Source organism: Notamacropus eugenii, chromosome 2 (assembly GCF_028372415.1).
Source record: "Notamacropus eugenii isolate mMacEug1 chromosome 2, mMacEug1.pri_v2, whole genome shotgun sequence".
Taxonomy (NCBI): Eukaryota; Metazoa; Chordata; class Mammalia; order Diprotodontia; family Macropodidae; genus Notamacropus; species Notamacropus eugenii.
Window position 1 is genome coordinate 252,166,014 of NC_092873.1, and position 26,261 is coordinate 252,192,274.

General features: G+C 38.6%; 1 protein-coding gene across 1 annotated transcript in view; it reads left to right on the plus strand.

The window, feature by feature from the left end:
* The first annotated feature begins 18,249 nt into the window (after window positions 1-18,249).
* Window positions 18,250-26,261, plus strand: part of TMEM181 (transmembrane protein 181) — a 95,308-nt gene continuing 87,296 nt past the window's right edge. The window contains exon 1 of the mRNA XM_072643807.1: window positions 18,250-18,435. Coding sequence (XP_072499908.1) covers window positions 18,305-18,435 — 131 coding nt within the window. The 5' untranslated portion in view covers window positions 18,250-18,304. The remainder of the gene's footprint in view (window positions 18,436-26,261) is intronic.

Consider the following 26,261-nt stretch of genomic DNA (forward strand, 5'->3'; position numbering starts at 1 on the left):
CGCCTTTTAACAAATTTTCAACCAGTACCCCAAAAGACAAATAGGTTCTGCTCCAAATCACTTTGTGCACTTTTTTAGTGCTTCAACCTCGTTTGGAACCTCTGCAGTTCAGTGTCTGGGTAGGTATCCAGGAATATCCAGCTAGTACTTAACTTATCTGCTCTGGGAAGTATAGGGGACAGAATAATCTGGTACCAAAATAAAGCATAAATTTATGTCTGTAGTAGCTGTATCTAGAGTGTTTTTAGATTAAGGGTGAGCCTTTTACTCATAAAAGAATTATTTTCATCAGAGACCTAATTACTTTAAGTTGTTATGAAGTTTGTATGTGTGTGTACATACATATAATCTATACATATACACACATATGAAAATTCCTGATGGGAGCTCTAAATTTAAAAAAGTATTAGTCTCATAAGAATTAGCTTCATGAAGAATATACTCTTTTTACCGAAGAAAGTGCATATATATTTGACCTAGAAACCAATTTACAATTTGTTTTACCCTAACTTCATCAAAAGAAAAAATAAGGTTTTGTGTACAAACATATGCCTTAAATGTAAGTCACTATGATATTGAAACCAAAAGTAGACATTTTTCTGAGTTTTGATTGTACTTTAAACCAAAATGTTTTCCAGATTAATTCTTGATTTAGGCTATTATTAATTGAACTACATGTAAGCAAAAACTTGTGTCATTGTCTTGTGATATGATGCAAAGAGCACTAAACTGTAAGCCAGTTTCTAATGGCTTCTGATGTGGCTTTACCTCTTTTCTAGCTGTGTGCCTTCAGACAAGTCTCTTGACTTCTCTGGGGCTTAGTTTTCTCATTTGTAAAAATAAGAGGATAGATCCCTCCCTCCCACCTCTAACAGAGTTTATTGTTTCAAGTGGTATAGTTTAAGGTTCTACTTAAATGATTTGAAATACAGGGTTAATCGAGAGAAATACCTTTCTCCAGGACTGTTAATGAATGTATGTATAGAATCCAACTATTTTTCATTTTTTAAAAGTAATCCTTTTAAACAATTGGTCACTAGGAAAGAATTGATTTGGAATTTGGTTTGCTTTCTAAAAATTCTCCAGAAACCTTGAACCAAAGAGGACAACGCAGGAGTCTCCTGGTTATTTCTTGTGGAGTCAGCTTCCCTGCCTGAAAGGCACTTAAACTACTACTCCTTATTTGCATCATTTCCATTGAGAAATAGTGTGTTACAGAATGGAATTAAATGTGTGTGTGTGTGTGTATGCACACACAAATGCGCGTATGTTTATGTATGTATGTATATGTCCCAAGAAGACCTAGAATTTCTGAAATGTTCTCTCCATTGTTACACTGACTTGCAAAAGGATTCTTTTCTCACACAGCAGCTTTGAAGAATGAACCATCATATATATACCTGGAAGAAGTTTTTCATTTGGCCGTGTAAATGTTTGTTAAAAGACTAGTCAAGATAATGTTAATTTTTTTCATTGTAAAGAAAAAGTTTTTCATATAACAAATAATATTTGAGTTCATAAAATTTCATAATAGCACACAGTTTATAACTTGTCTCCATTATGTGTTTATATCTCTGCTTATAAAACTTTAGAGGTTTTCCTTTTCCAAATATATACATATATATGTGCATATATGTTTATATTTGTGTGTTCATTTTCAATTATATTTTTCCATTTTTTTCTTGTACCTTTCTGTGTGGGGGTGGGGCTTTAAGATCTTGTTGTTTGTTGTAGATAAAAATATATATAGTGTTGTGGAATAGCATGGATATGCATTTGACTGAAAAGGCACTATTGTTTACCAAAAGGGATATTCTTTGCATTTGTTTATAAATGCATTACTTTGGTACTGTAACTTTGTACATTATTCCTGAGTTTATTACGACTGTTTTCATCTTTTCTTCCTTTTTTCTTTCAAATTAAGTGTGCAGTTATGAAGGTGCATAAGTCCCAAACCAAACAAGACCAGCATGCTATTTTCAGTCCCTCGGGAAACAGAGTACACCTGTGCTGTGTGCTCTGGCATAATTATATAGCATTATAATTCAATTGACTGCCTTGCTTTCTTTGACTTCCTGAACCAAGAGCTGTTCAGACCCTGCATTACATTGTGATAAGACTCACCCTAATCTGCCTCTCCTTATGTATTTTGTGTATTAGATTGTGAAGGAGGTATCCTAGAACGTATTGATGGTTTCCATTTTAAAAGATGTGGTTTGTCTAAATTCTTTACTGTCTTTATTATTGAGATGGATCAATTGCCCTATTTTTTTTCCTTAATGATTTGGAGTTGTAAGAGTTGTCCAGCTGTTGCTTAATAAAACTTTGCAGAATAGAAAAATCAGTAACTGTAGAATTGAGATGCTTTTTTTAATGACTTAAATCCTCTTAAAAATACATCACTGTCTTCATTGAAATTTCTTGAATACCCCATAAATACCTTTCTTGTATCTACCATATTTTGTGATTACAGTTTAAGGCATTTGGAACCATATCTACCATCATTCATATGGGACTTTAAAACCCTTGTCATTAGGCTGTAAATTCCCAGAGGAAAAGAACTATGTTATGTTTGGGGTTTGGGTAGAAGGCTTTTTGGAGAGGTGAGAGGATAAAGATAAGATTCTGTGGTGTAAAGAACATCTAACTGGTATTCTTAACATTTATTGTTTGGTAGATCCCTTTGGCAGTCTGATGAAACATACGTATCCTTCTCAGTAAAGAAAAAGAAAAAAAAAAGTATGATTACCAAAGCCATTTTTTAAAATATACTTATGAAGATATTAGAAAAACAAGTGTATGGGCCCCAGATACAGAACCCCTGGTTAAACATAAGTAATAAATACTTAATTGATACATTTTTGTAAATTTCCAGGAAATCAGTCATTTTTATTCTCTATTTCTGACTCTTAAGCAGTTATTAAAAATTTTTTCCTGCCCTGTATTCTAGAATCAGAGGGCAAAATAAATATTGAAAGAATCCACCAATCACCTCCTGAAAGAGACCCAAAAAGAGAAACTCCTAGGAACATTGTGGCCAAATTCCAGAGTTCCCAGGTGAAGGAGAAAATATTACAAGCAGCTAGAAAGAAACAATTCGAGTATTGTGGGGAAATATAATCCGGATGACACAAGATCTGACAGCTTCTACATTAAGGGATCAAAGGGCTTGGAATACAATATTCCAGAAGTCAAAGGAACTGGGATTAAAACCATGATTCACCCACCCAGCAAAACTGAGTATAATACTTAGGGGGGGGAAATAGTCATTCGATGAAATAGAGGACTTTCAAGCATTCTTGATGAAAAGACCAAAGCTGAGAAGAAAATTTGACTTTCAAACACAAGAATGAAGAGAAGCATGAAAAGGTAAACAGCAAAGAGAAGTCATAAGGGACTTACTAAAGTTGAACTATTTACAGTCCTACAGGGAAAGACAATATTTGTAACTCTTTAAACTTTTCTCAGTATCTGGGTGGTTGGAGGGATTACACACACACAGCACAGGGTGAGTTGAATAGGAAGGGATCATATCTAAAAAAATAAAACAAGGGGTGAGAGAGGAATAGATTGGGAGGAGAAAGGGAGAAATGGAATGCAGCAAATTATCTCATAAAAGAGGCAAGAAAAACTTATTAGTGGAGGGAAAAGAGGGGAGGTGAGAGAAAAACATGAAGTTTACTCTCATCACATTCGACTAAAGGAAGGAACACCATACACACTCAATTTGATATGAAAACCTATCTTACGCTACAGGAAAGTAGAGAAGGTGATAAGCAGGGTGGGGCGGGATAATGGGAGAAGAGAGCAATTAGAAGTCAACACTCTTGGGGAGGGACAAGGTCAAAAGAGAGAATAGAAGAAATGGGCAGGGTAAGATGGAAGAAAATAGTCTTATACAACATGACTATCATGGAAGTCATTTGCAAAGCTACACAAATACAGCCTATATTGAATTGCTTGCCTTCTCGGTGGCAATGGGTGGGGAGGGAGGAAGGAAGAGAAGTTGGAACTCAAAAGTTTTAGGAACAAATGTTGAGAATTGTTTTTACATACAAATGGGAAATAAAAAATACAGGTAAAGGGGTATAGAAATTTATCTTGCCCTACAGGACAAGAGAGAAGATGGGGATAAGGGAAGGTAGGGGTGTTAGAAGGGAGGGCACATTGGTGGAAGGGGCAATCAGAATGCAAGGTGTTATGGGGTGGAAGGAATGGGAGAGATGGGGAGAAAATTTGGAACTCAAAATTTTGTGGAAATGAATGTTGAAAGCTTAAAATCTTTTTCTCCTTCCCTATAACTCCTTTGGATTATATAACTTGATATGATGTTAGTAGGGCTGAAGTGGTATGTACATTTTCCAGCGTCTGCATATGTTTTAGAGATGTTCGTATTTTAACTTTAAAGCACAAGATTAATCTCTGTTTTAGGAGGCAGAGAGAATACAACCTATGCATTCTTCTAATTGTACAGATATTTGTTTCATAAGGATATTCATAAGGATAACACATACTACTATGTAAATAGGGTTCATCTACCAAGCAGTTTTTTGCACTAAGGAAACCTCTAAGAGTCCTTTCTTGTATCCCATTCTAGGATCTTTTGATACATTTACCTTGCACCTGCAGTCTAATAATAACCATGCAGCTATAACCGTTCTCTTCAATGATAGTTATAGAAGGCAATACCTGCTTTCAGAGGTTGAGAAAGTGCGCTATAATTCACTCAGCAACAGAAATCAAAGGAAATTTTATAGTAAATTTTGTAGCCATATAGTAAAGGTCTGAATTTCCTTATCTAAATAAAGTAGTAAGAAAGACTAGCAAAAAACATGGTGATTATAAACTGTCAAGAATAAATCCATTGTTGAACTTCATGAACTTGTCATTTAGCTATCAAGCTACTCAGTAGAAATCCTGCACTCGTACTTTCTCTTCTGATATGATTATTTAAGGCTCGGTAAAGAAATTTTGGCAAATTCTCTTTTCCACAAAGAGTTTTTGCATTCTTTGGAAATGACACATTCTAACTTTAACCTAGTTCATACTCTCTTATCTTTGTAACCTTAGAACCATGGAGAAGAAATTTGGCTCCTTAAAAATTCAAAGCAAAAGAAAAATTATTCATTAAATTAAGATGTATGCTTCTTATGAATAGAGATTGTACCATTGTGGACTTATATCCCAAGTGCTTAGCATAATGCATAGCACAATAGTAAAACCTAATAAATGCTTATTGATTAAGGAACATCTTTCCAATGAAGCTGTAAGCTTTATGATCAGCAGGCAACAGTTTTCAGAAGAAAATCAAAGGTCTAAAAAATTGTTTTTCATAATTAAAGCAGATTAAGAATTAGATGTTGAAATTTCTGAGTCCCAAGTATGTATCATAAATTTTCCTTGCGACCTCCCTATTACAGTGTTTATTAATGATATGCCTATTATAAACTACTGCTAATTACATTCCTCCATTCTAAACATAACACTCCTCCACTATAGTGGGATGTTAAGAAGAGGAAAATCCCTACATCAGTGAATAATTATATTATAATCTGAAAGTCTTTCCCATTATATAATGTGAATTACATACATCATGAGATTTGTGTAACCCTAACTTTTTTTAATTAGGGAAAACATTATTTGCTACTAGATTGAGTTCATATGGGAATACTCCAGTAATTTGTTAATTCACATTTTCCAAATCTTAGAAATTATTCCTAGAACAACTGGAAAACATGAAAATTTTAGTGAAGAGGGGAATGATACTAATTCTTATTTTACATAATGTTCATAATAGAATGTCAGTATAAGAGTAAAAAAATATAGAAGTTTAGGAATATGACACTAATAAGAAATTGAACTGAATGTGGAAAAGATAATCTTGTTGCCTACATTCATGCCAGTAACTGGCACTTCTCCTGAGCTCTTAGTTTTCAAAGCATTTCATCTCTTTAGGAAGTATATTCGGCTTAAAAATAAGGTAGAATTCCAGCAAGATAAAGACATAAGTGTTCACATCTAAGACCAGTTCCCTACCATCACATCAAAACAGCAAGATATGCACCTAATAAAAGAAAATTGAAGGGGAGTGGGGAAGAAGATATTTTTAAAAGAAAAACTTGACAAAAATCAAGTGACTAAACAAATAAGCAAGGACTTCATAATACAATGAAGTACTATAAGGTTTTTAAAAAGTGCAACGAGGTTGTTCTTAAGGACAGTAATACTCTTTTTAAAATAGTATTTTATTTTTTTTCCAATTACATGTAAAGACAATTTTTAACCTTGATTTTTTTAAAATAAAATTCTGAGTTCAAAATTTTCTCCCTCCTTAACTCTCCTTCCTCTGTAAGATGGTAAGCAATTTGATATAGGTTATTATATATGTGCAATTATGTAAAACCTATGTCCATATTAGACATGTGAAAGAAGAAATAGTTTACAAAGCAATTACGATTTGCAAAAGGAAAAAAAACATGAAAAAATGGAAACAATATGCTTTGATCTGCATTCAGACTCCATCTTTTCTTAGCATTTTCTATCACAAGGCTTTTGGAATTGTCTTGGGTCATTATATTGCTGAGAAGAGCTAAATCAGTTATAGATGATCATTGCACAATGTTGCTGTTACTGTGTACAGTGTTCTCCTAGTTCTGCTCATTTCACTTTGTATCAGTTTGTGTTAGTCTTTCCAGGATCTTCTGATATCTGCCTGCTTATCATTTCTTATACCACAGTGGTATTGATAGGAATATTCTAGCAATAACTAAAACTCTCTCCACATGAGATTATACAAGAAATACCAGAGTGGATAATGGAATCACAGGAAGAACAGTAAATTCCTGGTGGAGAAGGGGGAGACGACCTCTAAACATCTAGAAATCACCAGAACAAACCCCAATAGAGCAATTGAAGGGAGAAAAATCATAATTATTTTTCCAGCTTAGATTGGCATAGGGAAACAAAAGAGGTTTGCAAACCCAAGGGAAGGAGAGGGAAGGAGAAAAGAACATGCCCCATAGAGCACTCCAGTGCAGAAAAAGGTCATCAAGAAGCAGTTCAAGACCAATACTAGGGCACTGCAACTTTGTACAGCAACTAGCAATTTTATCACCCACTACCCTATTCTGAGTCATAGATCCAGGGCAGACTCGGGACAGGATGTGAGCCCAGAAATGGCATTCTGGGATAGGGATCAATTAAGGTCCGGGCCTTAGTTAGTATACTGAGAAAGGAACAAGTTCAAAAATTAAGCAGCAACCACATGACACACTGTGGGAGGAGAGCTGAATCTTAACTCCTGGCTTCTAGCCAAATCTGAAGACTGCAGAGTATTAACTAGAGTAGCAATCCCAGACCAAAAGGGAGCCGAAAGTTTTGTCACTGAATTAGTAGAGTGTTCCAGCTAGATGAGACTAAATCTAGCATCAGTCTACTGTTCCTTAGACCCAAACCACACTCAGGAATGTGCAGAACTCAGAGTGGCGTGGGATGGGTTGGCTTGATACAACTTTGCTCTAGATCCAGGAGAGTGCTGGAGCTAGGTCAACCTGGAGAGCCTATTGTTAAATAACTTTAAATGTGAGCATTTACTCTTCAGAAACAGGCAAATACTACAAATAAAGAATTAACTGTATTGTTGATTGTGTAGTCTTCAGAAAATGGGGGAAATGTTTTTAAAGTGAATATTAAACTTACGAAGTGTACATTTTAGAGAAGAGAACCAGTTGTTAAATATTTATACGCATATGCCTGGATCACATTACTTTGAGAGCACTGAAAACTTGCAAATCTCCAGCCTCAGCTGTTCTTAATAGCCTGGAATAACACAGCATTCAGTATTCCCAAAAAAGTAGCAACAGGACCAGCCCAGAATTTCCTTCTAGAAGTGTTTAGAGTCCAATGATAACATCAAACCCATGTCAGAATGTAGACCAGAAGAATGAATAAGCAAAAAACAACTCTGGGGGGGCGGAGCCAAGATGGTGGAGTAGAAACACACAAATACGCTAGCTCCGAACCCACAGCCCATGAAATATCTGTAGAAAAAAGCTGCCAATAAATTCAGGAGCAGGAGAAGCCACAGAACAGCGGAGCGGACAAGATTTCTGTTCCAGAGAGCCTGAAAACCTCTTGCAAAAGGTTCTTCACGCTGCGGACATGGAGCAGAGCCCAGCCCTGCGTTGGCCGCCCAGCGCTGAGAGGAGCAGATCCGAGCAGGCTTCAGGGACAGAACCTCCAGCAGCCACGCGGGTCCCTCCACCCACAGGTGACAAGGGTCTCTTCGGCGGGTCGAGAGGGGAGTGGGGAGCCCCCATGACTCAGGCCCCCTCGGGAGGCACCAGTGGAGGTGAGAGCAGACCAGGGCTCCCCAAGCAGGAAGGAGCCTGAATCCATTGTTGAAGGTCTCTGCATAAACCCCCTGAGGGAACTGAGCCTGTGAGGCGGCCCTGCCCCCACCCGAGCACCTAAACTTGATCTCACACTGAATAGCAGCCCTGCCCCTGCCCGAAGCCCTGAGGCTGGGAAGCAGCATTTGAGTCTCAGACCCCAAGCTCTGGCTGGGAGGATCCGAAGGCAAGGTGGGTGTGAGGAGAATATTCAGAGGTCAAGTCACTGGCTGGGAAAATGCCCAGAAAAGGGAAAAAACCCAAGACTATAGAGGGTTACTTTCTTGGTGAACAGGTTTCTCTTCCCCTCCTTTCTGATGAGGAAGAGCAGTGCTCTCCATCAGGGAAAGACACGGAAGTCAGGGCTTCTGTATCCCAGCCCACTCAATGGGCTCAGACCATGGAAAAGCTCAAAAAGAGCTCAGAAAATTTTGAAAATTATGTTAGAGAGGTGGAGGAAAAACTGGGAAGAGCAATGAAAGACATGCAAGCAAAGTATGAACAGCAGATCAGCATCCTGCTAAAGGAGACCCAAAAAAATGCTGAAGAAAATAACACCCTGAAAAATAGGCTAACTCAATTGGCAAAGGAGGTTCAAGAAGCCAATGAAGAGAAGAATGCTTTCAAAAGCAGAATTAGCCAAATGGAAAAGGAGATTCAAAAGCTCACTGAAGAAAATAGTTCTTTCAAAATTAGAATGGAACAGATGGAGGCCAATGACTTTATGAGAAACCAAGAAATCACAAAACAAAACCAAAAGAATGAAAAAATGGAAGATAATGTGAAATATCTCATTGGAAAAACAACTGACCTGGAGAATAGATCCAGGAGAGACAATTTAAAAATTATGGGCCTACCTGAAAGCCAGGATCAAAAAAAAGAGCCTAGACATCATCTTTCATGAAATTATCAAGGAAAACTGCCCTGATGTTCTAGAACCAGAGGGCAAAATAAATATTGAAAGAATCCACCGATCACCCACCTGAAAAAGATCCAAAAAGAGAAACTCCTAGGAATATTGTGGCCAAATTCCAGAATTCCCAGGTCAAGGAGAAAATATTGCAAGCAGCTAGAAAGAAACAATTCAAGTATTGTGGAAATACAATCAGAATAACACAAGATCTAGCAGCTTCTACATTAAGGGATCGAAGGGCATGGAATATGATATTCCAGAAGTCAAAGGAACTAGGACTAAAACCAAGAATCACCTACCCAGCAAAACTGAGTATAATACTTCAGGGGAAAAATTGGTCTTTCAATGAAATAGAGGACTTTCAAGCATTCTTGATGAAAAGACCAGAGCTAAAAAGAAAATTTGACTTTCAAACACAAGAATGAAGAGAAGCATGAAAAGGTAAACAGCAAAGAGAAGTCATAAGGGACTTATAAAAGTTGAACTGTTTACATTCCTACATGGAAAGACAATATTAGTAACTCTTGAAACTATTCAGTATCTGGGTACTGGGTGGGATTACACACACACACATGCACACGCACACACACATAGAGACAGAGTGCGCAGAGTGAATTGAATAGGATGGGATCATATCTTTAAAAAAAATGAAATGAAGCAGTGAGAGAGAAATATATGGGAGGAGAAAGGGAGAAATGGAATGGGGCAAATTATCTCTCATAAAAGAGGCAAGCAAAAGACTTTTTTAGTTTGGGGAAAAAGAGGGGAGGTGAGAGAAAAACATGAAGTTTACTCTCATCACATTCCACTAAAGGAAGAAATAAAATGCACACTCATTTTGGTATGAAAACCTATCTTACAATACAGGAAAGTGGGGGATAAGGGGATAAACAGGGTGGGGGGGATGATGGAAGGGAGGACATGGGGAGGAGGGTGCAATTTGAGGTCGACACTCATGGGGAGGGACAGGATCAAAAGAGAGAATAGAAGTAATTGGGGGCAGGATAGGATGGAGGGAAATATAGTTAGTCTTATACAACACGACTATTACGGAAGTCATTTGCAAAACTACACAGATTTGGCCTATATTGAATTGCTTGCCTTCCAAAGGGAGGGGGTGGGGAGGGAGGGAGGAAAAGAAGTTGGAACTCAAAGTTTTAGGAACAACTGTCAAGTACTGTTCTTGCCGCTAGGAAATAAGAAATACAGGTAAAGGGGTATAGAAAGTTATTTGGCCCTACAGGACAGAGGAGAGGATGGAGACAAGGGCAGAGAGGAATGATGGAGGAGAGAGCAGATTGGTGATGGGGGCAATTGGAATGCTCGGTGTTTTGGGGTGGGGGGAGGGGACAAGGGGGGAGAAAATTTGGAGCCCAAAATTCTGTGAAAATGAATGTTAAAAGTTAAATAAATAAATAAATTTAAAAAAAAAAAAACAACTCTGGTGATAGGAATGCTCAAGACAAATCCAGAAGAAAATGATTCTAAAACATCTACAATATTTTCAAAGGAAACTACAGCCTGGGCTCAAATTCAGCTAGAATTCCTGGGAGAGATGAAGCCAGTTTTGGTTTTTTTTAAAGTTTTTGTAAACTAAATGAGAGTACTATGGGAAAAATTGGAAAAGAAATGAGAGCTATAGAAGAAAAAATTGAAAAGGAAATTAACAGTTTGGTACAAAATTTATCCAAGCAACAAACTCCTTGAAAATTAGAATGAAACAAATAAAAGCCAGTGACTCCATAAGACAACAAGAAATGTTAATGTCAAAAGACTTTTTTTAAAAAAACATAGAAGAAAATATAAGATGTCCATTTATCAAAAACTTTGAGAAAAAAATTTAAGAATTATTGGACTACCTGAACACCATGACTCCAAAAAAAAAAATCAAAAAACAAAACCAAGAGGCCTAGTTATCATATGGTAAGAAATTTTAAAAGAAAGCTACCTGGATCTCTTTGAACCAGAAGTAAACATTAAAGCCAATATCCAGAGCTTCTAGGCCAAAGAAAAAATACTGAAATGTAAAATAGAGAATCCAAGTACTGAGGAACCAAAATCAATGCCATATAATTTAGTAGTCACCACACTTTAAGAGCAGAGAGCTTGGAAAACCATATTCCAAAAGGCAAAGGATAAAGGCTTATAGTCAACAATTACCCAGCAAAAAGATTAATTCTACTGGGAGCTGGGGGTGGGGGAGGATGAACTGGGAGAGAAATAGGAAATGAACCTTTAGTGAAAAAGAGGATATCTACTTACGCATTCCTGATGAAAAGATTATATGTGTGTAGAAATTTTAAAGTTCAAACATAGCAGTAAAGAAAAACAGGAAGGGACAAATAAGAACAATGATAAAGAACTGAGGGATAAACTGCTTACTGATACAATATCCCACTACAATTTCAGAGGACTAATGTTTTTCTCCTGAAAGAGGTGAAAGATTCAGAGTGGAAAACAAGACATCCAGTACTTAAGCACAGTGTCTACAACATAGTAGTTCCTTAATAAATGTTTGTTGTATGTGTGTATGTGTGTGTGTGTGTATATCTTAGAGAGATATACACTTTTTCTTTTAGATATGGACTGTGGAAATGTGTTTGACTATATATATTTGTAACGGATTTTCAATTGGAGTGGGGTAGGAGCAAGAGAGGGCAAATTTTTGCTGATTAAAAAACTTTTTAAAAATTTAAAAAGAAATCTCAGAGTAGTTGTGAAACCCTACTAAAGAGTTTAAGGCAGAAATAAGTAGTAAATTAGAACTTTTTAACAATTTGCAATTATGCTAACACTGTGGTTAAAATGTTCATACCCCGTGAGTCAGATTCCTCTGCATATATTTCAAAGATATCAAAGACATATTCTGTATAAACCAGAATATTCATGGTAGCATTTTTAGTAGTAGCAAAGAACTGGAAACAAAGTAGATGTCCATTGATTGGGAAATGGCTAAACAAATTGTCACATATGAACTGAAGTGTACTGGTGCAAGCTCTAATCAGCCCATTAAATGAAATTTTAAGCATGAGCAGAAACTGGCAATCACTAAAAATCAGAGCTTGATTTATTGCTTTGCTGATTTTCTAGACTTAAGAAAATTTTAATAATGTAGATTAAATGTAACAGTATGTATATACATACTCCTCAGGAGTGGAGGACTATAGGTATGAAACGTTGCATATCCTATCAGACTTTGTTGATATGTTGGTTGATTTTCTTGATCCATCTTTTTTCCACTTTATTTTTTATTCTCTTTTACAAAAGATGACTCTCAGTAGGGGTGAAGTGAGAGGAGGAGTATATTTGAAAATAAAAGTGATGCAAAATCGAAAGGAATATAAATAAGATTTTGAATGAAACATTAAAAAAAGAAATAGCTTTTAAAAATTTCAAAAAGATTATGGTTTGGAAAAAGCAAAACAACAAAATGAAAAAAGAAAAACCCAACCCAGTGTTTCAGGAAGAAATACTCAAATGAAGTCAAAAGACTCCTGTAGAAAGAATCACCAGCGCAGTTCTCATTTTGATCTCCTGCAGTGATAGTAGTCTACAGTATCACTTTGACTCATAATCTAGATTGTAGGAGAATTTGAAGGGAAAATGTCCCAGCAAGCTGCATAGTGTTTAACTCACTAAATTTCCCTGTTCACTTTGGTCTTCTCAAAACACCTTGGATTTAGCCTCAGGCTTTCCTGGGGGTTATCTTCCCATTAACAATCATTCCATTTTGCTCAGATGTTCTGGAAAGACACTTAATGCTAATATTAAGTGCACACTAGATCAAAGTATTTATCATGGTGTAAGATAAAGCACTGAACTAGTTCTACCACTAAGTTAAAGATGTGGCTTTGAGGTGATCAGTTTACCTATCAAAGCTTCAGTTTTCCTTATCCATAAAATGAGGGGATTAGACAATGGAGTTTTTTTCATTACAATACATAATTGAGAAGCCATTTAAAACCAACTTCAACAAACAGACCTGTAAACCCATCAGTGAAAGTTGCTGTCTACCAATTATTTTCACTCCAGCTAGTTACAATGACACATTTTCATTGTTTGCCTGAATCAGGAAACTCTCTTACTAACTTCCTAGGGACATTGTTTTCAAAACATCAATTATGATTATCACAGTAATCATATTTTTTCCTTTCACCACCAGTGAAAGAGATTCATTATGCTACTGCCCAATTCCTGGAATATGGATTATGAGTGTTGTTTATATGCTGAATGTGGAAACTGATCTTGTTTTCTTCAGACACCTGCATGCTTCAATGCTCACTGGAGTTCCACATATGGGTTTTGAAATCTCCCTTCAAATGATTTTCAAAAATCATTAGTCTCCCAAAACTACTCAGCCTACAAAATTCGCATTTCCCTCCACACCATTCACTAGTGTCTTCCTATCTCTTGCTCTACTTTGTTCTCACCAACAATCACTTGGTATTAGGTTAGTTAAGGGAAAAAAAACCATCTACCTCCAGCAATATGAGCAACCTTTCAAGTAGAGATCCCTAACAAAACTAGATGATGTGGGAATAGAAATATAAGCCAGATGATATTCAAACTTTCTGTCCTCTCACTCACTCTAGATCTACTGTATGCTTCTATCAGGTGCCCCTGGTTTATTTTAGTCTCATTTATTTATGACTGGATCTCTATACCAATTAAAGGGAACAACTTTAAATATTCAGGCAATCGACTGAGTACTTTTTGGTATTTGTTATTGTGTCCAGCACTAGGCATTAGAAAAAACATGAAATGTTTCTTTCTGCCTTATAGGTAGGCAAAGTAGAATACCTGATGTGACCTGAAAAGCAGTGCCAAGAAGGCACCAATAAGCAAAATATTACACATGAGTTTGTCTCACACACACACACCTTCAACTGCCTTCTGAAATCTCACCATTATACATTAATTCCTTTGGGTTTAAAAAGCGTCCTCTTTGAAAGTGCAAATAGTCCATTAAATAACAACTTTTTGTGCTATTAGTCATTCACAATATAATGTGAATTAATTAAATATATGATTTCTTATCAATATCTAGCTGAGATCATTTTATTTAAAGAATGAGGATTCTGATGTCAGAAGAAGAGAGGATTGCTTTAAAACATGGGACACTCACTCACTACCTGGGGAGGACAAGTCCGAGTGGAGTTCAGTAGTGGTGAGATCCCATGTAAACAGAAAGAAGAGGGAGGTAGGAGTGTACCATAGACAAACTTTCTGCTTAATATTTTTTTCTAGAGTATCCCCTGTCCATACTTTCAAGGTGCTTATTACCCAGTTGAAAAGATGATGCACATGAAACAATTAGCTAACAATGAGAAATAGTACATAATCAATGCATCTTCAAATAAAAAAATATTAATGAAGCACCTGCTAAGTGAAAGGTGGTGAAGATACAAAGATTTTTTTTAAATGACACAAATATTGCCCTCAATGAGCTTACATTCTAGTTTGGGGTGCATGGGAATAGGATACACATGGTACACACAAATATTCTATCCACATATACACACAGACACAAGCACACCTACCATATGTACATACACACAAATATGTCTGTATGTGTGTGTGTATATATATACACACACACACACACACATACATATACACATGGATAGGTGAGAATAATGTGAAGTAGTGTGAAAGATATCCAGACAAAATTTTCTAGGAAATTATTTTTGGAGGGGAAAGAGGATACATTCAACTGCTTAACTGTGTTAAGCATCTTGAAAGAGAAAACAGCTAGATGACATGGTGTGTAGAGCACCAGGCCTGGAATCAGGAAGACCTTCCTGAGTTCAAATCTGGCCTCAGAACTTACTAGGTATGTCACCCTGGACAAGTGACTTAACCTTGTTTGCCTCAGTTTCCTCATCTGTAAAATGCGTTGGAGAAGGAAATGGCAAACCATTCCAGTGTCTCTGCCAAGAAAATCCCAAAAGGGGTCACCAAGAATTGGTCACTACTGAAATGACTGAGCAACGATAATCTCTAAAGAAAAGCAATGAACTTGAGGGATGGACACTTGGAGATCATTTAGTTCAAAATCTTAATTAAAAGGAAAACAGGGATCAGAGAAGTGAAATAATTTGATACAAATCACACAAATAGGTAGTAGATGAATTAAGTATAAAGCCAGATCTTCTGACTATTAGTTCAGTACTTTCCCCACAAAACCAGGCTGTCACTACTAAGACTGCAAAGAAGGAAGAGGCAAATGTAGGTTTCAGTAGCCAGGAAAGGTAGTAAAAAAGATTTCAAATATGCTACCATATATTTCTGTAGCTGAATGAGAAACTACAAAGTGGATCTCAATTAAGGAACTTCCTATATCAAAATCTAAAACAATACATTCACTCTTAACAGTTTATCACAGTCTGGAAAACACGTCTGCATTTTGTGTTCAGAAAGTAGCTCTTCCCTTCACTACTCTTTTAACATCATCTTTTGGATAGTATCAACTCTAATCTCCATTTCTAGCCTTCCTGAAATGTAAATGCTTATGTTGATAATTCAAGTCTAAAAACTATGTGTTCTTAGCTCAAGACAATCAGAAATTATGGAAAAAATTTGCAAGAAAAAAAAAAGGATTTCCTACAATAAATAGGAACTTATTCTGAATATGAGAGGAAGCAAGAAATAAAACATGAAAGCCACCATGAGTAAGAAAGTGTAATAATATTGAGTAAAGTTGGGTCAGATGTATACAGGTAATAAACATTTTCAGGTTGCCCAGTCTTTTCATCTGTGCCTTTAAGTGAGAATCCATGAACAGCTCTGATTCAACTGTTCACTCACTCTTTTCTGGAAGGGGAAATAAAAACAAGAGATACTTCAAAACTTATTTTTAAAAATTCATTCCAATGAAGACCCGCTTCTGTCTCCCTCTCCCCTTCCTTTGGAGTTTACTGAGTAGATGTCTTTCCTTTCTTCTTTCCTTCCTTCCTTCCTTCCTCCCTGTTCCCCAAACTTTAAACCCAGTGAACTCTGAAGCCCATAGGTTGGACAATAATAATAGGTCCCTGCCCTTCATGGATGGCTTAGAGTGATTATCAATAGTAACAGTTTCTCTTTCCCTCTCAGTTTGATTTAGTTTTTTTTTTTTCTTTTGCTTCTTTAAAGGGCCATTCCCCGACTGCTTATTAAAGAGGCCTATTCGTTCAATGGGTGTTATCTCCCTCTCAATGAGTTTGTGAAAAACCTTAGCTTAAAAAGGCCAAGATCTCCCACTGAATCCTGGGTCATCTCCAGTCATCCTGATGAATATCTGGTCACTGGATCCAGATGGCTCAGGAGCAGAAAGGGAGGCTGGTGACCTTGCACAACCCTCCCTCACTCAAAACATAGTCAAGTGCAAGTCATGTCATCATTTCTCTGATGTCATGGTCTTCTTCAAAAAGAAAGGATGAACACAGCAACAAGAACAACAACCAATGAAGACAGTTAAAGGTGTTTTTGTTTTTTAAATATTTAACTATTTTAGAGTTAAAAAGTTCTAGGATCATAGCTTTTAAAACTAGAACTCTAATCCCCTCATTTTTAAAGGAAGAAATTTAGACCCAAAGAGATGCCTTCCGAAAAAGAAGACACTTGTCCAAAGTCACAAAAGTAATAAGTATCAGAGATAGGATAGATTTGAACTCTGTCTCTGTGCTTTGGAATTACACTTTGGAATCATTGATCTTGAGCTGATAGAAACTTTAGTGGCCATCTAGTCCAACTTTTTCATTTTACAGTTGAGGAAATTCAAGCCCAGAGAGATGAAGCCACTCACCCAAGGTCACAGGAAATAAAGTGGTAGATCTGAGATTTGAACCCAGATTCTCTGACCCCAAATCCACCATCTTCCCCCTACGCCATGCTTCCTTTACAAAGTATATCTGTATAATATAGAGATGTATTTGTATTTTTCATAATTACAACTACTGTTTAAGGGTGGAAAAATCTAGGAATATGGTGCACCTTATGTCTCTTTCCTCTGTGTTACCACCTAAATATGGGTTTACAGGATCTTCTGTCAAGAGACTCACTTCTGAATATTGTCCGTTTTTCTTAGCACAATAGTATACCTCATTTTGAAATGACAATGATAATATTTTAAAAATCTTTGTTATATGAGATGCCTCTCTGAGAAGGAAGGAGGAGAAATACAGAGACAAATAAGACAATGTAAAAACAAAAACATCAATAAACATTTATTTTATAATATTAATCATAATAAGTTGGGGAGGAGCAGGAATGAAAACGCCCGTGAATTGAGATTTCCAAGCCCCGTCCATGGTGCTGAAATATATAGGCCGTTCCCTCCCATCAGGAAAAAGGGCTCTTTCTCCTCTCCCCTCTTTTCTCTTCCCCTCGTTCCCTAATTTCTTCTTTTCTTTCAGCACGAGGAATATCGATGTCCATTACCATTTTGTAAATGAGCTAACGAGAATGGGAAAATGTAATTGCGCCGCACTGATGCTGATCCCTCTGGCCCCCTCCTCTTCTCTGCAGATACAGCATCATCAAGTGGCGCAGCCCCTCTCCCCTTCTCGGTCCTCCCCACCCCCGCTAGGGCATCAGTACCTTCCCCCTATTCCCCACTCTACCCTTACTGGGACTACAGGTTTATCGTAAGAAGCGACGCTTGTTGTGTGAAGCAGGAATTAGAGAAAAGGGATGATGGTCTTTTGAATGCAGACTTTCTTCCTCTTCTTCCTTCTTTCCTTCCTCCATTATCTGCTCCTCCTCTTTCTCCTCCCCTTCAATTCTAACTGCTCAGTGGAACTTCAAAATCCTGAGGCCAGAGGAGAAACAAGGAGAAAAGCCAGAGGCAGGGAGAGGAGAACGAAGGAGGGCGCCCCAACCATCTGCACAGGCAAGAGGAGGAGAGAAAGGCAGGTTTGGCTGGATCTAAGCAGGGGGCTGTAGACTGCCAGGATAGACCTGGGCAAACCTAGAGTCAGAGAGCTCGAAGCGGAAGAGGAGGCGCACAGCGAGACTTGGGAGGATGGACGCGGATTATCCTGCCTTTGAGAAGCCTCTCTGCAGAGAGCTCAAGCATTTCTGCAAAAGGCTAGGTGAAGCGTACCAAGAGCTGAAGGAGGACCTCACCCCTTACAAAGATGATCGCTACTACAGGTAGGGTGAGCCTGGGGAGCTAGCGGCCCGTGGGGGGGCCCTTCTCCGACGCCCCACCCTACCATATCACAAGAGCTGTCTCTGCCTTGCCGGCTGCCACCATCAGGGAACCATGGAGATGGTCTAGGGAAAGGGAGGAAGAGAGGCTGTCGGGCGGCTGTTGCTGTTTGCCACTTCGATATATAGAACGCTGGTAGAAGTACAAATGGGGTGTGCCGAAAGTCCAGTAATTCTATAGGGGTGGATGAAAGTCCTCGGCCTCTTTCCCCGAGGAATGGCTGGACTCAGAGAGAAGGAGAAATCATATTTTCCGACCTTTGAGTTGCCAAAGCTTGTCTGGGAATGGGAGCCGTTGCGCATCTTGCTGTTAGGGCTGTGGGGCTTGGAGAGGTGAGTCTCCCCTGTCTGGGGTTCTCAGAATGTTTTTGAGGCGGGAAGAGTTGGTTTAGAAATCCTGCATTCATTGATCCCAGGGAGGGCCATGCATTCTTGGGGAAAGTTGGGGGCGGGGGCTGGATGGCGGCAACTTAGGCAATCTCTGCGGAGGCCCGCTGACCACTATCCCACCATCTTTTTCCTCCTGCTGTCAACACCTGCTTCCCTTCCTCTTCTGAGCTGCTGTCATTTCTACTCTCTTTGTTCCCTGCTAATGCCTTAGGCCTGCTGGAGCCACCTATGAACACTGTCCATGATGGGATAGATCTGAGGAGAGATTGTTTTGGTTGTCCTTGTGTTTTATGTTTTCTTATTTTGTTCTTACTTGTTGACTTCTTATTTTAGTTAATACTCAAGGTGAGAATTCCTGGAATATTGCCAGAGTCAAAGAATGGCACTAAAATTTCTCAGGCTAATATTCCATCTTAGTTATATCATAGTCAACCATACAAATGCTTAAACATTTTTCTAGGGCAGCAGGCTGGTGTAGTGGAACAAAGGATTTTACTAGATATGAGAACTTGGATCTAGTTCCAGATCTGTGATTCTGATCAAGTGTTTTATTGTGTGATCATAGAATTCTTTCCAAGAATCATAGAATTTCAGAGTTGGAAGGAACCTCCCAGGCCATCTAGTCCAACCTACATCTTAATAAGATCCCCACTCCAACAGACCTGAATGTTGGAGATATGGCATTTGCCTAAAGACCTCTAAAGAGAAGGAACTCTGGAGCCAGTCCGTGCCACTTTCAGAGACCCCCAATTGTTAAGTTTTTCCTTACACCAAGCCTAAATTTGCTTGTCTGCAATTTTAATCAAATGCCCTAGTTCTGCCCTCTGAAAGCAAGCAAAATAATGAGAAGGACCTTCAAATATTTAGAGACTGCTATCATATTCTTCCTGTCTTCTTTTCTCCCAAGGCTCAACATCCTCAGTATTTTTTACTGATTCTCATATGGCATGTACATCATCCTCTTCTGGACATTCTCCTACATGTCAATGTTCTTTCTAAAATATAGTGCACAGAATTGAATGTTGTTTAGTTGTGTCCAGTTCTTCACGATCCTATATAGGGTTTTTCTTGGCAGAGATACTGGAATGGTTTGCCATTTCCATCTCCAGTTCATTTTACAATGAGGAAACTGAGACATATAGTGTTAAGTGACTTGCACAGGGTCACACAGCTAACGTCAGAGGCCAGGTTTGAATTCAGGTCTTCCTGACTCCAAGCCCAATGTTCTATTCACTGTGTCACCTAGCTGCCCACAGAATTGAACCACATTCCAAACCATTGATCTATACTCCAAATGTATTCTGATCAGGGCAGAGTACAGTGGCACTATCACTTGCCAAGTCCTGGACATTAAGCCTCTCTTGATGACTCCTAATATCACTTTAGCCTCTTTGGCTGCCTCATCACAGTGTGGATCTGATTGTGCAATCCATCATAACCTCTAGGTCTTTTTCAGATGATATAGTCATACCTCCCCCATCTTATACTTGCATAGTTGATTTTTTCAACTCAAGTGTTAAGATTTTATGTCTTTTCCTCTTAAATTTATTATCAATGTTTTTGCCTATTAAAAGCTTTTTGGATCCCGAATCTTCCAATGTGTTAGCTGTCTCCTACCTCACAAAATTGTTGTGAGGATCAAATATGATCATTCAAATATGATCAACCTTCAATTGCTATAAAAGTGTTACCTATTGTTTTGTTATTATCTATGATAAATGTACCATTTATGCCTTTCCTCATCTGTAAAATAGTAGAATTAGATGGTTTCTAAGATCTCTTCCAGATCTGCAATTCAAATTTTAATGGTCATTTCTTTTAAAGATGATAAATGAATTAATTGATTTTGTTGCTGTTCAGTGTCCAACCATTCATTACTCCATTTGGAGTTTTCTTGAAAAAGATTTGCCATTTCCTTCTCCAGCTTATTTTACAGAGAAACTGCAGTACACAGGATTAAGTGACTTTTTCAAGGTGACACAGCTAGGAAGTATCTGAAATCAGATTTGAACTCAGTAAGATGTCTTCTTTACTCCAGGCCCAGCACACTATCCACAGCGCCATCTAGCTGCCTGAATTAATAGGTTGATTTCTGGGAAATGTACCAACTTGGTGGAGGTACCATCTTGAGTTTGTTTTCATATCCATACCCAGAGAATGTACTAGATCTGGAATGAGAGAACTTGAGTTTGAATTTTAATGATTACTTCAGTAATGATAAGCAAGTTTCTCAGGGCTTCAGTTTCTCCATCTGTAAAATGATGGGTTTGGAATAGGTGACTTTAAGGTCCCTTTTAGTTCTGAATCTATGATTTTCATGATCATCCTTTTTAAAAATTTCTTTTTTTTTAATTTAACTTTTAGCATTTATTTTCACAAAATTTTGGGTTACAAATTTTCTCCCCTTTTCTCCCCTCCCCCCCCAAACCCAAGCATTCTAATTGCCCCTGTGACCAATCTGCTCTCTCTTCTATCCTCCCTCTCTGCCCTTGTCTCCGTCTTCTCTTTTGTCCTGTAGGGCCAGATAGCTTTCTTTACCCCTTAACCTGTATTTCTTATTTCCTAGTGGTAAGAACATTACAGTTGATCCTAACACTTTGAGTTCCAACTTCTTTAGCTCCCTCCCTCTCCACCCCTTCCCTTTGGAAGACAAGCAACTCAATATAGGCCAAATCTGTGTAGTTTTGCAAATGATTTCCATACTAGTTGTGTTGTATAGGACTAACTATATTTCCCTCCATCCTATCCTGTCCCCCATTACTTCTATTCTCTTATGGTCCTTTCCCTCCCCATGAGTGTCGACCTCGGATTGCATTCTCCTCCCCATGCCCTCCCCTCTATCCTCCCCCCCACCCTGCTTGTGCCCTTGTCCCCCACTCTCCTGTATTGTGAGATAGGTTTTCCTATCAAAATGAGTGTGAATTTTATTTTTTCCTTTAGTGGAATGTGATGAGAGTAGACCTCATGTTTTTCTCTCGCCTCCCCTCTTTATCCCTCCACTAATAAGTCTTTTGCTTGCCTCTTTTATGAGAGATAATTTGCCCCATTCAATTTCTCCCTTTCTCCTCCCAATATTTCTCTCTCACTGCTTGATTTCATTTTTTTTTTAAGATATGATCCCATCCTCTTCAATTCACTCTGTGCACTCTGTCTCTATGTATGTGTGCGTGTGTGCATGTGTGTGTGTGTACTCCCACCCAGTACCCAGATACTGAAATGTTTCAAGAGTTACAAATATTGTCTTTCCATGTAGGAATGTAAACAGTTCAACTTTAGTAAGTCCCTTATGACTTCTCTTTGCTGTTCACCTTTTCATGGTTCTCTTCATTCTTGTGTATGAAAGTCAAATTTTCTTTTCAGCTCTGGTCTTTTCATCAAGAAAATTTGAAAATCCTCTATTTCATTGAAAGACCATTTTTTCTCCTGAAGTATTATACTCAGTTTTGCTGGGTAGGTGATTCTTGGTTTTAGTCCGAGTTCCTTTGACTTCTGGAATATCCTATTCCATTCCCTTCGATCCCTTAATGTAGAAGGTGCTAGATCTTGTGTTATCCTGATTGTATTTCCACAATACTTGAATTGTTTCTTTCTAGCTGCTTGCAATATTTTCTCTTTCACCTGGGAATTCTGGAATTTGGCCACAATGTTCCTAGGAGTTTCTCTTTTTGGATCTCTTTCATGCGGTGTTCTGTGGATTCCTTGGATATTTATTTTGCCCTCTGGTTCTAGAATCTCAGGGCAGTTTTCCTTGATAATTTCGTGGAAGATGATGTCTAGGCTCTTCTTTTGATCATGGTTTTCAGGTAGTCCCAGAATTTTTACATTGTCTCTCCTGCATCTATTTTCCAGGTCAGTTGTTTTTCCAATAAGATATTTCACATTATCTTCCATTTTTCCAATCTTCTCGCTATGTTCTGTGATATCTGTCTTTCTCACAAAGTCCTTAGCGTCCATCTGTGCCATTCTAGTTTTGAAAGAACTATTTTCTTCAGTGAGCTTTTGAATCTCCTTTTCCATTTGGCTAATTCTGCTTTTGAAAGGATTCTTCTCCTCATTGGCTTTTTGAACCTCTTTTGCCAATTGAGTTAGGCTAGTTTTCAAGGTGTTAATTTCTTCAACATTTTCTTGGTTCTCCTTTAGCAGGGAGCTGATCTGCTTTTCATGCTTCTCTTTCATCCCTCTCATTTCTCTTCCCAGTTTTTCCTCCACCTCTATAACTTGATTTTCAAAATTCTTTTTTTTTTTTAATTAAATTTATTTATTTAACTTTTAACATTCATTTTCACAAAATTTTGGGTTACAAATTTTCTCCCCTTTTATCCCCTCCCCCCCCAAACACCAAGCATTCTAATTGCCCCTATGACCAATCTGCTCTCTCTTCTATCATCCCTCTCTGCCCTTGTCTCCATCTTCTCTTTTGTCCTGTAGGGGCAGATAGCTTTCTATACCCCTTTACCTGTTTTTCTTATTTCCTAGTGGCAAGAACATTACTCGACAGTTGATCCTAACACTTTTGAGTTCCACCTTCTTTACCTCCCTCCCTCTCCACCCCTTCCCTTTGGAAGGCAAGCAATTCAATATAGGCCAAATCTGTGTAGTTTTGCAAATGACTTCCATAATAGTTGTGCTGTATAGGACTAACTATATTTCCCTCCAACCTATCCTGTCCCCCATTACTTCTATTCTCTTTTGATCCTATCCCTCCCCATGAGTGTCGACCTCGAATTGCACTCTCCTCCTCATGCCCTCCCTTCTATCATCCCCCCCACCCTGCTTGTCCCCTTATCCCCCACTTTCCTGTATTGTGAGATAGGTTTTCCTACCAAAATGAGTGTGCACTTTATTCTTTTCTTTAGTGGAATGTGATGAGAGTAGACTTCATGTTTTTCTCTCACCTCCCCTCTTTATCCCTCCACTAATGAGTCTTTTGATTGCCTCTTTTATGAGAGATAATTTGCCCCATTCAATTTCTCCCTTTCTCTTCCCAATATATTTCTCTCTCACTGCTTGATTTCATTTTGTTTTAAAGATATGATCCCATCCTATTCAATTCACTCTGTGCACTCTGTCTCTGTGTATGTGAGCGTGTGTGCATGTGTAATCCCACCCAGTACCCAGATACTGAAATGTTTCAAGAGTTACAAATATTGTCTTTCCATGTAGGAATGTAAACAGTTCAGCTTTAGTAAGTCCCTTATGACCTCACTTTGCTGTTCACCTTTTCATGGTTCTCTTCATTCTTGTGTTTGAAAGTCAAATTTTCTTTTCAGCTCTGGTCTTTTCATCAAGAATACTTGAAAATCCCCTATTTCATTGAAAGACCATTTTTTCTCCTGAAGTATTATAGTCAGTTTTGCTGGGTAGGTGATTCTTGGTTTTAGTCCTAGTTCCTTTGACTTCTGGAATATACTGTTCCATGCCCTTCGATCCCTTAATGTAGAGGCTGCTAGATCTTGTGTTATCCTGATTGTATTTCCACAATACTTGAATTGTTTCTTTCTAGCTGCCTGCAGTATTTTCTCCTTGACCTGGGAACTCTGGAATTTGGCCACAATGTTCCTAGGAGTTTCTCTTTTTGGATCTCTTTCAGGCGGTGTTCTGTGGATTCCTTGAATATTTATTTTGCCCTCTGGTTCTAGAATCTCAGGGCAGTTTTCCTTGATAATTTCATGAAAGATGATGTCTAGGCTCTTCTTTTGATCATGGCTTTCAGGTAGTCCCATAATTTTTAAATTGTCTCTCCTGGATCTATTTTCCAGGTCTGTTGTTTTTCCAATGAGATATTTCACATTATCTTCCATTTTTCCATTCTTCTCTCTTTGTTCTGTGATTTCTTGGTTTTGCATAAAGTCATTAGCCTCCATCTGTGCCATTCTAATTTTGAAAGAACTATTTTCTTCAGTGAGCTTTTGAATCTCCTTTTCCATTTGGCTAATTCTGCTTTTGAAAGGATTCTTCTCCTCATTGGCTTTTTGAACCTCTTTTGCCAATTGAGTTAGGCTAGTTTTCAAGGTGTTAATTTCTTCAACATTTTCTTGGTTCTCCTTTAGCAGGGAGCTGATCTGCTTTTCATGCTTCTCTTTCATCCCTCTCATTTCTCTTCCCAGTTTTTCCTCCACCTCTCTAACTTGATTTTCAAAATTCTTTTTGAGCTCTTCCATGGCCTGAGCCCATTGGGTGGGCTGGGACACAGAATCCTTGATTTCTGTGTCTTTGCCTGATGGCAAGCATTGTTCCTCCCCATCAGAAAGGAAGGGAGGAAGTGTCTTTTCTCCGATAAAGTACCCTTCAATAGTTTTATTTCTTTTCCCTTTTCTTGGCATTTTCTCCAACCAGTGGCCTGACCTCTGAATGTTCTCCTCACACCCACCTCGCCTCCTGGTCCTCCCAGCCAGCGTTTGGGGACTGAGATTCAAATGCTGCTTCCCGCCTTAGGATTTTTGGCGGGGGCAGGGCTGCTATTCAGTGTGAGAATTAAGTTCAGGTGGTCAGGGGCAGGGCTGCCTCTCAGGCACAGTTCCTTCTGGGGGTTTATGCACAGACCTTCCACAATGGATCCAGGCTCCTGCCCGTTTGGGGAGCCCCCGTCCGCAGCCGCCTCTCAGCCCCCACCTCCCGGGGGGCCCGAGCCATGGGGGCACCCCACTCACCTCTCGACCCTCCAAAGAGACTCTCTCACTGACCCTCGTCACCTGTGGGTGGAGGGACCTGCGTGGCTGCTGGAGATCCCGTCCCCGTAGCCCGCTCGGATCTTTTCCTCACTGTGTCGCGGCCGCTGCAGGGCTGTCCTCTGCTCCCAGTCCCGGCGCCCAGTCCGCAGCGCGAAGGACCCCCCGCGAGAGGTTTGCAGGTCTCTCCGGAACAGAAATCTCCCTTGCTCCAATATTCCGTGGCCTCTGGGTGCAGAATTCACCGTGAGTTGGTCCCCTGTAGCCGTTCTGTGGGTTGTGGGTTTGGAGCTATGTGTATGTGCGTCTTTCTACTCCGCCATCTTCCTTTTTAAAAATTTCTTAAAGGATTGTCCCAAAATAAAACATACATCCTCTTTCAAATGTAACCTATAGTCTATTATAATACTCTGGGTTCACATAGATTGGGTTCCATCTTAGAAGGGTCTCACATATATTTCTTTAGCCAATGTTTTTCCTCTTCCTGCAAACACAAGAATTTGACTTCTTTTGCCAGCTAGGATTTCTTAGATTCATATATAATGGATGTAGAGCTAGAAAGGACCTTAAAAGTTATCTACTCTAAGTTCCTCAATTTATAGATGAGGAAGATAAGATCCATAGAGATTTAGTAACTTGCCTAAGACCGCAGAACCCACTTTTGGGCTTAGGTTCTCTTACTCCAAATCCAGTTGTTTTCCCACTGTACTT